At 44.2% G+C, this 14,378-nt stretch overlaps 5 protein-coding genes across 5 annotated transcripts; 3 read left to right on the top strand and 2 right to left on the bottom strand.

Annotated features, from left to right (window-relative positions):
• Positions 1-490: 490 nt before the first annotated feature.
• Positions 491-2,797, bottom strand: GGI43DRAFT_407805 (HAD-like domain-containing protein). The gene has a single exon (XM_083206288.1). It carries the CDS (start codon positions 2,270-2,272, stop codon positions 770-772), a length of 1,503 nt encoding a protein of 500 aa, XP_083059448.1. The 5' UTR covers positions 2,273-2,797; the 3' UTR covers positions 491-769.
• Positions 2,798-2,970: 173 nt separating this feature from the next.
• On the top strand, positions 2,971-4,631 carry GGI43DRAFT_407804 (NADP-dependent oxidoreductase domain-containing protein). The gene has a single exon (XM_083206287.1). The coding sequence runs from the start codon at positions 3,389-3,391 to the stop codon at positions 4,370-4,372; it is 984 nt and encodes a 327-aa protein (XP_083059447.1). The 5' UTR covers positions 2,971-3,388; the 3' UTR covers positions 4,373-4,631.
• A 517-nt stretch (positions 4,632-5,148) lies between these two features.
• On the top strand, positions 5,149-7,557 carry GGI43DRAFT_407803 (Zn(II)2Cys6 transcription factor). Its single transcript, XM_083206286.1, has 4 exons — positions 5,149-5,394; positions 5,454-6,222; positions 6,286-6,621; positions 6,690-7,557. Exons 1-4 carry the CDS (start codon positions 5,271-5,273, stop codon positions 7,240-7,242), a joined length of 1,782 nt encoding a protein of 593 aa, XP_083059446.1. The 5' UTR covers positions 5,149-5,270; the 3' UTR covers positions 7,243-7,557.
• A 566-nt stretch (positions 7,558-8,123) lies between these two features.
• Positions 8,124-9,767, top strand: GGI43DRAFT_428242 (MFS transporter; the record flags this gene model as incomplete). Its single annotated transcript, XM_083208932.1, has 1 exon — positions 8,124-9,767. The coding sequence occupies one exon, from the start codon at positions 8,124-8,126 to the stop codon at positions 9,645-9,647; it is 1,524 nt and encodes a 507-aa protein (XP_083059445.1). The 3' UTR covers positions 9,648-9,767.
• Positions 9,768-10,156: 389 nt separating this feature from the next.
• Positions 10,157-11,947, bottom strand: GGI43DRAFT_384787 (MFS transporter; the record flags this gene model as incomplete). The annotated part of the gene is made up of 1 exon (XM_083203564.1): positions 10,157-11,947. One exon carries the CDS (start codon positions 11,945-11,947, stop codon positions 10,157-10,159), a length of 1,791 nt encoding a protein of 596 aa, XP_083059444.1.
• Positions 11,948-14,378: the final 2,431 nt, after the last annotated feature.

Raw genomic sequence — 14,378 nt, 5'->3', positions numbered from 1 at the left:
GAACTACAACGTTATATTCGAACTCTCTGTTTAATACATTTATCCTACAAGGGTTTAAAATGTCAATTCATTACATTCGCCCTACTTTTAGTAATATCTTTGCCACCTAAATTTAACTAAATAGGTAGGTACATAAACTTTTATACATGGTAATAAAATGGAATGTATATTTCTTATGATGCATACTTATATTAAATAACTATACTGCTCATTCCGCAACATTAAAAAATGCTTTGCGTCGAGAAATTTTCATCCTCAATCTCTCATGAGAATGTCAAGTATTAACTTGCCATGCAGTCATTGCAGCTCAAAGCATTTAGCTGTTACACCCACACTTCATTGTGTTTTGCCACTTCGTTTAGGTATCATTAAGAATTGATGGCAATCCTATTCGCTTTTTGTTTTCTCTCTGTTCTCATCTGTCGCCATATTTTTGACACTTTAAAAAGGAGCAGGCAGGATCACACGTTTACATAAAACAAACTGGTGATTGGATAAGCTGTGGTATATTCTGAGTAGTGATCAGATGCGAAGCTTAGTCTATGAGAAATACTATGTAACTTTTCAATAATAAATACAACCAGCCAGGTGGCGGTCGCCTGCCTTGGCACTTAATTGTGACATATATGAAAGATATGCCACTCTTTATCAATGTCGCTATGATGTCTATTCCTTTTTTTTGTTGGCATAAAATGCCCCAGTCCATTCCATTTCATAAATCCATTTCGAAATTTCAAGCAATTTTTGTCCATATCGCATAGTAGCGCATTTACTCAATTGCCGACGCAACATGCTTGGAGCCGTGCAGCACAGGATTGACGCGGTCATCCCACTCAAAACCAAACGACTCTCCAAGTTCCTTACGGCAGGCAGATTTCACAGCCTCCAGCACATTGGGGAAGACGCCGAAATTGGCTGGGTTGGATTCATCATTCTCGCCGCCTTGGAATACGCCAGTACGCACCAAGCATGTGTTCCAGCCATACATGTTGCCGCCGATAATGTCTGAGGCCGGGTTATCGCCAACCATGTAGATGTTTTCAGGGATACGCTCTTCGCCATGCAGCTGCTCCATCCATGATGCGATGACTTCGTCAGCATACTTGTACGTGGCCATCTCAGGCTTTCCGTACACCACACGTTCGAGATCAACTCCTGTGAGCGCTTTGTACATAGCCTCGAGACCGATTCTAAATGTACCTTGGCTCATACGAGGAATGGGATGTTCAGTAGGGCAGAGCATATCGCCTTGTGAGAAGTAGATGGGGATCCGCTGAGAAACTGGGTCGGCGGCAATAGTGCCCAGTCGACCATCCTCAGATCGTAACAAATCAATGATGATTTGCATGTCGGTGGCGTAGTCCCTTGAGTCGGAGAAAACAAGGATAGCCTCAATGTTGGTCTGGGAGAAATCACGAGGTCGTGAGCTAGCACGCTCTTCGTCTGTGAAGACACGGTAAGGCGCGATTGTAGTATCCCATGCGACAATGTCGTTTGGCACCACGATGTCGCGGAATCCATACTGTTCGGCAACTTCTCGGCAGCGATATCCTTCGCCACCAACTACCAGCACTGTGCTATAGTACTCTGCCAGAGCGCGCATTGGAGTGTGCGACTGGATAAATTGTTCTGTGTTGACAGGATTCTGCAAGATCTTGGCGAGCTGCTGCGTGCGGGCCAGCTCTGGTTTGCCTGATCCGTTGGTCAAGAATATGTGAGGAATCTTGATTCCGAGCTCGTTATCTCCATTCAGGATCTCTAGTGCTCTCTTTCCCTCTGGGATCAGCCGATCGCCATGCACCAATACGCCATCAATATCGAAGACAAATGCCATGTTCTTGGCTTTCTTAGCTTTATCTGCCGATATGTCTTGGATTTGGGCAGCCAAGATGTCCCTTGTGTGTTGGATAGGAACTACGCCTGATCCCAAAACAGCATCTCGGTCGATGTGGTGGACAGAGCTAAGACGAGACTGTCTTTTGGAACGTGGAATGGGGAGAGAGGTTCCAAAAGAATTTCGAGAAGCCCTTCTATCTCTCATTGAGGGCGACAGAGAAAGATTGTGCATATACTTTGACGCATCGGCATGAGGAGACCTTGTGGCAGGTATCTCAATCGCATCATGAGACAACGAGGTTGGTGACATTGGAATAGCCAGAGCCCCAGCATGAGCTGCACTTGCTACATGATCGCCGGCAGCATTTGGCTGGCTGCTCTGGACAGGCTGTGTGGGCGTCTCCACGCCAAAATCGGCATCGTCGAATGTAGCCATGGTGGTTATGATGTATGGAGAAAAGATGATGTGTAATTTGATTTCAACATCTGCTGACAGCACAGAATTCTTCTTTTAATACCCGGCTGAGGAAGAACATATATAGAATATCTCGCCCATTGAAAGAGTGGAGTCAGTAGAGCTGTTTTCCGATCGCAAGATACACCGGTCTACACACGAAGGTTTGTTCATGATTCAGCTCTGATGTCATCGCTCTCATATGAAAACACCGGTCGCCTCAAATCCGCACTCTCTCTCCCCTTGTCACCGTTGTTGTAGCATTTTCCGAGGACCACTCTCTGTGCCACATTTACCAAGTCAGTCCAATAGAAAGTGAATTCTGCCTGTTGTTTAAGGAGAACGTCGTCATCGTCGGCACTCAGTCGGCATAGTTAACATTCGTCTTATCCACCGCTTATCCTATCGGTGGGCACAATTCCACCAAGAAGTTGATTTCGGTGTAAGAGATTTCGAAATGTGGAGCCGCTGTATGGGCCAGTCGGATGGGCCGGCTCCAGTTGATAACATGGCTGAGGCGCAAACAAGCCCGGAAAGATGGAGAATGCGGGTCTACTGTGGCTGTTTCAGATCATGGCATTCGTCAAACTATGTGGACAGAATGGCACGCCAGCACGTGCCGAAGTCTATTGTCTCTGGCTATCAGCATATCACCTAGGGGCAAAACTTCGTGAAAAAAAAAAAAATGTAGATCTTTTATTATAGTTCTCAAGGAGCCATATTTTACCCGCCTCTTGCGTCATAAGATACGACTAAAGTGGGTAACAAACCCTCTTGGCTACAGAAGCAATTCCACTATTGTGGGCAATCTTCGTTGAGTCGCATCATTGTGGATAAGTTTTATAGCATCAGTACCTCAGCTGCTGAGCTTTTGAGCGTTTTGATCTCACCGCTAAGAGGGATTATTCTATAAGAAACGACGAGTTCAGAAACTGATCCACGTTACTAGCCAGGGGTTGGATATCCTTTATCTAAAGAATCCGCAACGATAACGATATCTTCTCGCCATATATCGGCTTAATACGCGGAAGGGACAATAACTTCGTTCAACCTACCTGAGACTACCTCGCTTTCTCAGTGACGAGATAAGGCTTCACAATGGCGACAGACACAAGCCAAAAGACCCTTTCTTCGAGAACCTATACCCTCAACACCGGAGCCAAAATACCTGCTGTTGGTTTTGGTACTTTTGCCAATGAGGGGGCCAAGGGCGAGACATACGCAGCTGTTACAAAGGCTTTGGACGTCGGATATCGGCACCTTGACTGTGCGTGGTTTTATCACAATGAAGACGAGGTTGGCGACGCAGTAAGAGATTTTCTTGCTCGCCGACCCGATGTCACCCGCCAGGATTTGTTTATCTGCACAAAGGTTTGGAACCATCTTCACGAGCCGGAGGATGTGAAGTGGAGCGCCAAGAATTCATGCGAAAACCTCAAGGTTGACTACATTGATCTATTCCTTGTGCATTGGCCAATTGCGGCCGAAAAGAATGCAGACAGGACGGTGAAGCTAGGCCCGGACGGGAAATACGTCATCAACAGGGCTTTGACAGAAAATCCTGAGCCAACATGGCGAGCAATGGAGGAACTGGCTGACAGTGGCCTCGTGAAGGCGATCGGCGTATCCAACTGGACTATCCCAGGACTGAAGCAGCTTCTGCAATTCGCAAGAATAAAGCCAGCAGCCAACCAGATTGAAATTCATCCTTTCCTACCCAACGAAGAGCTTGTATCGTTCTGCTTTCAAAACGGAATCTTGCCTGAGGCCTACTCGCCCCTGGGTTCACAGAATCAGGTGCCAACAACTGGTGAGCGGGTGCGGGATAACCCAACTCTCAACGCAGTTGCGGATCGAGGTGGTTATAGCCTTGCTCAGGTTCTCTTAGCTTGGGGGCTAAAGAGAGGTTACGTTGTGCTACCTAAAAGCTCAACCCCAAGTCGCATTGAGAGCAATTTCATCATTCCAGACTTGAGTGACGAGGACTTTGCAGCGATTGAAAAAGTTGCAGAAGGACGACATGTTCGGTTTGTGAATATGAAGGATACATTTGGTTACGACGTTTGGCCTGAAGACAAATAAGCTAGTCTAAATGACATAATTGGTTCAAAAAAGAGATTCATATCTCATTGGGCAATAGGGACAGTAGAGCGTGCAAACTTGTGACATGAAAATTTCTTATGTTGGATAATCAAGGCTGTATGATAAAAAAGCTACGCAATTAATGGGCGCGATCCTTCCTCTGCAATTTCAAATATATTACTGATACGTAACATGTACACATATACATATGATTATATTACGGACATGCTATCCATCCGGAATACTTGTAAGAAGCGACTGTACATCATGTTGATCATTCAGTTTATACCACATTTTAAATATTGCCGTATTCAATGTCTTGGAAAATTTAAAATGTATACAGGCTTAATCAATTAACAATGCATGCTTTTTATGAGTTTTAACTAATAAATTGCTGTCAACTGGGTGAGGGTGATGTACAGTAGTCATACAAGATCTCTTGACTATACGTATTGCCAGAATTTGGCAACCACAGCATTTGTAAACCATTTCATGCTTTGGTTTATGCTACATCGTGACTTAGCACGTATGATCCACACTTGATCTAGCATGTATTTGAATATACGAGCTGATGAAATACGAAAAATCGAGATTAAATTGTAAATACAATCCTATTGGTGACTCTTTCCCTTTTTGTATTAATAATATCCGCATGTGTTCCGAGGGCAGCCGGAACGACCTGTGATTGGTCGCTGGCCTTATCTCACATTTCCACCAGCTCAAATCACTGCAGTTCGTGTGCAACGCAAGTTCTGATCTCCGTGTCCTTTTCCCTGCTGCTAGATACGCAGCTTATCAGCGAATGAAAGCAGTTTATCTGAATTATACAATTTTACAATATACGCGGCGTCATTTGGCGCTGCCGTTTTGCGGCTGAGAAAGAGCACACCCAGTCCTCATGGATTCATATTCGCAATCTCCCAGCTTGGAAGCACCTCCCAGAAAAAAATTGAAAATTGGGAATGGAAACGCCTGTGAGTTATGTCGCTCTAAGAAGATTAAGTGCGATGGGTTGCGCCCAGGTATGTTTCTTCCAGTGCCCAGTCAATCGAAGGCACAGATACCAACAACATGAATTCAGCCTGTAGTAACTGCCATAAAAAACAACACGGGTGTATTTATAACCAAAATGCGAATGCCCTTGTCTCAGAGCAAGCGACGAAGATTCCCGGAATTGGATACAGTGGAAGTCCTGGTACCTTTGCCGGGGAAGTAAAAGCCGCCATTGATGCGAGATTTGGAGCAATTCCCAGTGGATCGTCAAGTGCAATGCCTATGTCAGATGCGCCATTGTTCGAATTGCAGCTGTCCAGCAGACGGCCTGGTGACGAGCGCTTGGATAATGTTTTACCACCACGCCGACAAGCAGATGAATTACTAAACACCTTCTGGAGGTATATACATCCGATAGACTTCTTTCTCAACAAAAAACAATTTTGTCGATCATACGAGGCCTTGTTTGCAGGAGGAGATTCAGGACTGGATGAACATATTTTTATCTGCACCCTTAACGTTGTTTTTGCATTCGCTACCCAATCTCACGAGTCCACAGTAGCCGCAGAGAGAGATGCGATTGCAAATACATACTTCTTGAGGGCATGGAACCTACTCCGCCCAGAAAGCATTCTTTGGGAGCCACCGTCTTTACAGGTTGTCGAATGTCTGTTACTAATGAGCCGATACCTTCAGTGTACGAATAACTCACACCAAACATGGATGGCAGTAGGCTCGGCCATACGAATTGCGCAGAGCCTTGGTATTCACCTTCCCAAAACTTCAGAATCTGGCATCTCAGATGACCAAGCTCACTGGCAACACCATCTTTGGAACTGCTGCGTATATGCTGATCAGTATGTTAACTCGATAGCTTTCAGATTTGGCTAAACCAGCTCTAACATGAACAAAACTTCAAGGTCAATATCCTGGATGTTGGGTCGCACTACAATAACTTCGCTAGTCGCCTTGCCCAGCACAAGTAGAAAGCACTCTTACGAAGCCTATGTGCCCGAGACGCTTGAGCTATATGAAATCACTCGTCATATAATTATGGCTCAAATTTCCATTGGTGGTAATATAGCCGAGAAATATGACCTATTTGGACCTAACCACCGAAAGGAGTCCTATTGTAACCTGGTGATACAGCATGAATCTTGTCTAATCCAATGGGAAAAGGCAAGACTCGGCACAATACCTCTCGAAGACAGCGAAAACAATGATTTGAGAATGCGAAGGCTGATTCTCCAAATTCGGTAACATTTATATCATGCTCTCCCATAGTAGCTTTCTTATATCTAACTCATTCTCATGACAATTTTAGGCTATCACATGCTCGAATTTTATTATTCAGGCCGATGGTAGCACGCTGCTGTTTCCTGCAGCATACTTCTTTCGCAATCAGCGATCCCCATTTTGACATGTCTTACAAAGGTCATATGATACGACATGGCGCTTTACAATGTGTTGAAAGTGCGCAAAAAATGATTTCATTGATTGACCAAGATTCTGACACCGATGAATCGATGCACAGCCTGCCTTGGTGGTATCGTATTTTTCATCTCTATATGGCAGGGACTATCTTACTTGCAGCGATGCAATCCGTCGATCTTTTCACACCAGCCGTGTCAGCGAGCTGGCAGCAGACACTCTCAATTATCAAGAGGCATGAACACCTCTGCTCGTACGTACCGCAATTCGCATCCCTGTTTCAATCTTTGTCAAGAAAAATACGTCAGCCGGGGCGAACCAACTTACCAGAAGAACTGTCGGATACACAGTTTCATGATATGTTTGAAGAATTTGGCTTCTATGCTGACAACCTTCTCTTTGACGATGTTAATGAATCCTGGTTGAATGCACTTCCGAGCAGCTGAACAGCTTGTTCTCATTTTAAGTCAAAGGATTTTGCAATCACACGTTACACAAAGCCTCTATATGCTATTGTAGAGGTGGAAATAATGTTGTATGTAATGAAATTCCTACCGATTGTGCGACTAGTCCATATAGCTCAAAAGTTCATATGCGGAAGCTAGTACGCCGTCAGCAACGCGTACCAAGTTTACACGTATTTAACTAGGATTTTACGACGTACCGATCTATCTTGTTCTTCAGCCCTATCACAGTATATTATATGAGCATGCAATGAATTAAGCTTAGGTAGAACAATAGCGTACAGTGTTTAGGGTTCTAGCTACTATTTAATCCATCTTATAATTGGTAACTGCACCACCAACCTAGACTCGGCCGGCTACTTTCACCTTCGAGTCCCAAACTTCACGACGATGCTATACAATGAGCTGCGAAACGTCACAGGAGCAGCCCATATAACTAAGCGTGTCTATCTTGAGCAGACCAGCCTTGCCTCAGTAGATGGCTTGTTTCGGAATCCTCTCGAGTTCCTAGAATGACTACAAGCAAGCTAGGTTTACAGCACTTTAATAAACTGTTATGCTTCTTTCCACATCTACTAGTCTATCACTAGTCAGAAATCTAGCGGGGTGTCAGATTGTCAGCGAGAATTAATGGGGCATTTGGGCCATCGTCCAGGATTCTAGCCAATCATAGACGCTTCCGGCAATCTACCTTCCTTTCGGAACATGTTCCGAGCTTTTATTACTTGTCGGGTTGACACGCAATGGAATCGCAAGAGACTAGAACTGGAAGTAGTACTATATAATATGTCGATAATCATCAGCTGGTATTTAAAAGAACACAAGTTTGATTCCTCATATAGTCAGTTTGCCACTTTACAACCATGGCCATCTTACAAGTTGACAAGGCAGACAAAGATGGATCATCGACTTCAGAAAACTACAGCGGAGAGGGAACAGATTCCAGTCCCTATATTGTTGAATTTCGTTATGAAGACCCTGGAAATCCCATGAATTTCTCTCCCTCTAAAAAGTGGTTTATCATTTTCATTGTCACGCTCTCTGTTTTCGCTGTGACTCTAACTTCTTCTGCCTACTCGGGCTCCGCAAACGAAATATTGATGCAATTTCATTGCAGCACAGAGCTCTTTGCTCTGGGCATATCTCTTTATGTACTCGGGTTCGCTATCGGCCCTGCGCTATGGGCGCCGCTGTCAGAGCTTTATGGGAGAAAAATCCTCTTTGTTACTACACATACATGCATGGTAGCCTTTGTGGCTGCCTCAGCGGGAGCCAACTCGATGGCTGCACTTTTAGTTTTCAGGTTTCTAACAGGAATGTTCGGCGCATCTCCGTTGACGAATTCTGGTGGAGTTATTGCCGATATGTTCCCGGCTACCCATCGGGGTTTAGCAATGATCTTCTTTTGTAACGCTCCATTCATGGGGCCTGTTCTGGGTCCTATCATTGGCGGTTTCATATCGATGAATGTTGGGTGGCGATGGGTACAAGGCGTATGCAGCATCTTTATTGGTGTTGTCTGGATTGCCGGCTCGATATTCGTTCCAGAGACTTACGGGCCGGTGATATTGCAAAAAAGAGCAGCGAAACTCTCAAGAGAAACGGGCAATATATACACAACTGCTTTCCAGCAGCGTCATAGTACGCTAACACCGTCAGACATTTTCCGCAAAGCTCTCATGCGACCTTGGGTTCTCCTCTTCCGTGAGCCTATTGTTTTAATCGCCGCGACTTATCTGGCAATCTTATATGGTACCGTATACATGTTCATGCCAGCACTACCTATCGTCTACCAGCGAGGGCGAGGGTGGAACGAAGGATTAGGAGGCCTAGCATTCCTCGGCCTAGTTTGCGGCATGCTAGTGGGGGTTGTCTATGCCATCTTGGATGACATACGATATAAAAGGCTTGGAAAAGCTGCTACACCCGAATCTAGGCTACCTCCTGCGGCAGTTGGCTCTATTGCTTTACCTATCGGGTTGTTTGCTTTTGCATGGACTAACTCACCCAGCATCCACTGGGGCGCCAGTATCATCCTTTCCGCGCCATTTGGCTTCGGATGTGTGCTGGTATTCTTATCCTGCCTCAACTACTTAATTGATTCATATACAATCTATGCAGCATCAGTGCTGGGAGCTGCAGCAATGCTCAGAGCATTTTTCGGCACAGCCTTCCCTCTATTTACAGACCAGATGTATGAGAATATTGGCATTCATTGGGCAAGTTCAATATCGGGCTTTTTAACGCTTGTATGCTTGCCTTTTCCATTTGTAATGCTCGAATATGGAGAAATGCTACGGTTGAAGTGCAAGTACGCACAAGAATCTGCAACGTTAATGGCGCAAATGCACGCGCAAGCTTCTACTGGATCGAGTGGCGACGAGTAAATGTTTGGAGCTTCAACTTGTAAATTCTACACCTAGATTCTTGCTTAAAAGTCCTTTCTTTTCTTTTGAGAAATAGAATGAGGCGATTATCGGTACTCATATTGAGTACATACGTTAAAGTAATGCAGAGGCATATAATTAGAGTTGTTTAATATAGATATACTCCAAAACGCGAAAGCTGTTAGTGCTGCGACTAAAATACCAGGCTAAAGAGGCTAAAACACATTTGGAAAAGCTAAGTAGTGACATATTATTTTATTTTATTCAGATACACCATTTTATCTAGGTGTTTTTTTAGATCTATATTTCTATCAAGACCAACCGAACTCCATAACCCGATTTTCATTATTCATCCTCTGTATTAAGCATTGTTTTACCACAACCATTGCTTAAATGCCACATCTCGTAAATAAACTTATGCTGTCATAGACTGACAGCTATTAATTTTGAGCAGTCTGAAAAGTTGAAAATTGACTTGAACTTTTCTGTCAATTTAGCTCTATGCAAAATCAGATCGCAAACTTAGATCTAGCTCGCAGTTTCTTGCCGAACATCCAAATTGCTGTAGTACCAAAAATGCCCGCGCAGCTCAATCCTGCAAGCAGTGTGACTCCTCTTGCCACACCAAGATTGATAAATAGTGGTCGTGCGAAGACAACAGCTCCACCAGCAATGCCCGATCTCCAGATACTGTTACTGGCGAACAGAGAGGCGGCGTACTTGGGGTAAGAAAGAGGAATGTAAATAAACAGAGACTGCATGGTCCAGAAGTGTCCGAAACAAAAGATACCCACTCCAACAAGCGGAACTACCCAATGAATGCTAGACCTGGCCGTCCATGCAAAAATAAACAGTCCAATTGGCAGTAAAAACGAACCAATAATGGCAGGGACGAGTCTGTGTTCTTGTTCTCTGAAACCATTCTTGATGTTATCAGGTACCATATAAAATTGCAAGTAGGCAAAGTAGGCAGAAAGACCAAGGATAACACCAATAAGACAAGATAAGAAAGTCAAACCGGTTTCTCCAAGGTTAAAGCCATAAAAGACAGGGAAAACTAGAGGAAAGACTTCAAAGAACGTATAGAAAACGCCATAAAAGTATCCAGTGTAAAGGTTGACAAAAAAGATGGACGGATCCTTCATCATAATCTCCAAAGGCTTAATCAGTGCATCCCAAAGGACGGCAGATGGGGCCATATGGCGCTGTTCAATCTCGCTCTGGGACTGAAGTCTTGAATCGCCTGTCAACTTGCGCAATCGACGCGCACGACGCAGTAGGATAGTGTGTGCTGATGTCTCCGGCATGAAAAGCAATAAGAAGACCAGTGCTCCCGAGGCCATCCACACGATTTCCCACATAGGCCATCTCCATCCTTTAGCTTGCGCGGCGAAACCTCCAATAACCGGGCCGATAGAAGGGCCAGCCCAAGCAGAAAACACCCACCAGGAGAGTCCAAATGGGATATACATGATAGAAAACATATCTCCCACTGTGGCTCCGCCATTAGCCAGAGCTGGAGATCCAAAAAATCCAAGCCAGAATCGCAAAGCTAAAAGGCTTCCAAAGCCATTTGTCACAGCCTCGGGAAACGTTAAAACCCAGTAGACAATAAAGGTCAGGAAATAAATGGGGTTTCGTCCAATGCTAGGGATTTCAGAAAGAGGCGAAAAGAGGAGATCACCAATACCATATGCCAATACGTAAAGACCCAGGCCCAATGTGGAAGCAACAGGGCTGACATGGAAATGCTCCTGGATTCCTTCTTCAGCAGTAGCATATATGGGACCGGCGCAGTAAACTGTGAATGTATAACAGCACAGTACGAAAACAACGAAATATCTTTTTGCGCGAGACCAGTTTTGAGGATTGGCTGGGTCATCTGTCGTATACCAATCCACAAGAACAATGCCATCTGTCGTTTTCTCGGGGCTGATGGGTATAGATTTGGTGCGTTGCAGCTCCAACTCTCTATCAGCTTGTAGCCGCTCGTTAGTGAATGGCGCAGTATGAACGCTGGTTACTGTTCTCATTCGTCCAAGAGCCTCCACATCATCGTCTTCGTTGCGAAGCGATTCAGAGTCATCTAAATTTCCATCGCCTTCGGGCGATGCAGAGAGGACTTCATCTAAGTTGCGAGGCTGATGATGCGCCTCTGGCTTTTCGCTTCCATTGAGCTGTAACACATATTGCTCTGGCAGCTTAAAGCCATCTTCCTCTTCCGGATATTTAAGTACCTTATTCCGTGTAATTAGACGGAGTGCCTGGCCAAGAGGCGCTTCTCTAATTAGATCCCACATGTTTGTAACAAATCAGCAATGGGTGTGACAATGCTGATTTATAGTATATGGTGGTTGTGTAAAGCTTAGCAGCTATTGGTAGCTGCGTAAGCAAGGAGTAGGAATGGACACTTGCAAGTGTGTCTAAGATGGTAGTTTCAATTTGAAAGCTGTCCAAAGGTGTGTTGTATATTAAATGGGGGGGATGCTTGTGTTTGAATGGGGGAAACGAGAGGGAATTCCAAATGTTAAATATTACAATGCTGGCCGCGACACTTTGCAGAAGGCATGTACATCAGCAAGCTGAAAATGGAAGTACAGCTAACTTACTAAAGTGATTACCCAAAACGTTATTATCAAGGTCATTCTTTGCGCTTCGTCGCCATTACTTTCACTTTCACTGACAGGTTAAAAATTACCAAGCGGACCCACTAGCCTAATCAGGAAATATGCTATTGTACCATTTTCCTAATTCAAGTTGGCCTTCCTCGCAAGCCAATAAAATGGCTCCCAAGATCTCAAATCTAGGCGCCATGGAGCTAGCCGCCCTGACATGAACAATGAGATCATCTGGCCTTGGCAATTTCACCCGACTTACGACAGGGCAGACAGTGCAAATGGCGAAGTGTCAGTTATCTAGGCTAGGTAGGCCTAAAACACATAATAGTAAACAGGCTATACCTGGTTTTGCAAATTGGTCAGCACAGTTTCCGCTTTTAGAATATTCCATTTATCGTTAGCCACACTGCAAGTTTCTTACTTTCAGCGCGTTCCCCTGCCAGAAGTGGAAATGGGCTCCGCATTTAAAGGTGATGGCAGAGATTCAATTTCGTTAACCTCCATTTAAAAATACTGTGCTCGTAAAGCGGTACGCCCGGAGGCTTCGCTAGGATAGCTGTCGTTTTCTCACTCGGAGTACGGTAGATGAGTCTGAAATCGGGAATATGGGCAATTTAAGCTTAGTCTTTAGCCCCAGTCCTATCGTAATTGCCATCTTATTGTCCAGAATGCCATCTTCGAAAAAAGCCCTCCCAAGCAAGACTCCACTAACCAGTTTTCGTAGATTTTACCCAAAGCTCAAACAGCAATAGCCAGATCCTACAAATAGTAATTCCAAGCTAAGCAATAATTCATTCTTCGAAAACGCCACCAGAATAAGCTAATACTATCGACTTTCTCATCAGCATATGTATTATGCTCAGTTATCTCTATCATGCACTCTGTATAGAGATTAGAGAGCCCTGCTGATCTGCAAAACATCCCATTTTGTAGGCAAATGCGGGATACCCTGTACCTGAAGTAAAGTGCGCCTAAGGATTGGCGATAGGGTATCCAGACTACCCCATTACAAGGTATGAATACTTAGTAAACAGTCTCCATATTAAAATTTAAAATATGATAGCAGGATGCTTCGGAATGTGATAATAGCCCAGCAGTAGTTATAGCTCTTGGCGTATCCATCATCAAAGCTTGGGTCAATACTATCACGCCCAGAGAAAAGACACACGTCGCCCCCTGGCCAAGAGTCGTGTAGTTTGGGAAATGATTATCGCTGCAATGAAAACATGACTACACGTAAACGCCATAACTCACATGTTCGAATAGAGGCGATACTCTTAAATGCTATTAGGATTAGTGTCAAAGCTTATGTCCGCACCAACAGCTCGAGCGGGGCGGCTATACACTAACGACACTTTACACACTTGATTCGGGCGAATAGTTCGAAAAAGATCCCGTACTTACCTAAATACGCCTCATTAGAGACCTAAACCAGTGTGTGGTGAGAAGATTTTCGCACGAAGTGCTTTCTAAGAGAGAGCTTATGAAGGAGAAGAAGTGAAATCTTGTTTTCAAGACGAGTAGATTCAGGAGATCTGTGCGCATAAAATCGCATCTGCAAGATCTTTATACCTATGATTATAACCCATGATTATACTAACCTTGGACGTTCGAGATGAATTTTATTTGTTGAAGATGCCATATCCTTTGGCATATAAGTTCTAGTTGAAAGGTTTCCATGATTTGAATCTCCTAAAGAGCCTTCGCAATGACAGTTTATAAGAGGGATAATATGAAGAAGCTCGTAAACTGATAACCCTTTCCCTTCTCGAGCATTTAGCACTTTTGGAGGACTCGCTATTGTTGTTACGGAAATGTTGTTACAGGTAAATGTAATAATTTCAGCGTGGATGCGGAGACGTTGGTGTGTTGATGCGGGTAATCTCTAGTCGATTCATCTTCACTCGAGCCAGCTTTATGTAAGTGACAAAACGTAATCAGCTACAGTTTTCGTGCGAAATATAGTAGAATGACTTTAATTATCCTGATCAATACATTGAATCACGGCAAAAGCTTGGACACTCTATTCTACTTGTCAAAGCCAATTGCAGTTTAAGCGTAATTTAGTTCACCGCAACTTAGATTAGCATAGCAATATATATGGAACTAATGG

The sequence above is a fragment of the Trichoderma evansii genome, assembly GCF_050947405.1.
Source record: "Trichoderma evansii strain SZMC 28006 chromosome Unknown GGI43scaffold_13, whole genome shotgun sequence".
Lineage (NCBI taxonomy): Eukaryota > Fungi > Ascomycota > Sordariomycetes > Hypocreales > Hypocreaceae > Trichoderma > Trichoderma evansii.
The sequence above is the reverse complement of the archived record's forward strand: the minus strand, read 5'-3'. Positions and strand labels throughout refer to the sequence as shown.

Bases quoted from the DNA above. Each gene is read 5' to 3' on its own strand.
- GGI43DRAFT_407804 (XM_083206287.1), top strand. From the start codon at position 3,389: ATGGCGACAGACACAAGCCAAAAGACCCTTTCTTCGAGAACCTATACC.
- GGI43DRAFT_407805 (XM_083206288.1), bottom strand. From the start codon at position 2,272: ATGGCTACATTCGACGATGCCGATTTTGGCGTGGAGACGCCCACACAG.
- GGI43DRAFT_407803 (XM_083206286.1), top strand. From the start codon at position 5,271: ATGGATTCATATTCGCAATCTCCCAGCTTGGAAGCACCTCCCAGAAAA. The intron at 6,223-6,285 runs GTATGTTAACTC...CAAAACTTCAAG, and splicing joins TGCTGCGTATATGCTGATCA to GTCAATATCCTGGATGTTGG. The intron at 6,622-6,689 runs GTAACATTTATA...TGACAATTTTAG, and splicing joins AGGCTGATTCTCCAAATTCG to GCTATCACATGCTCGAATTT.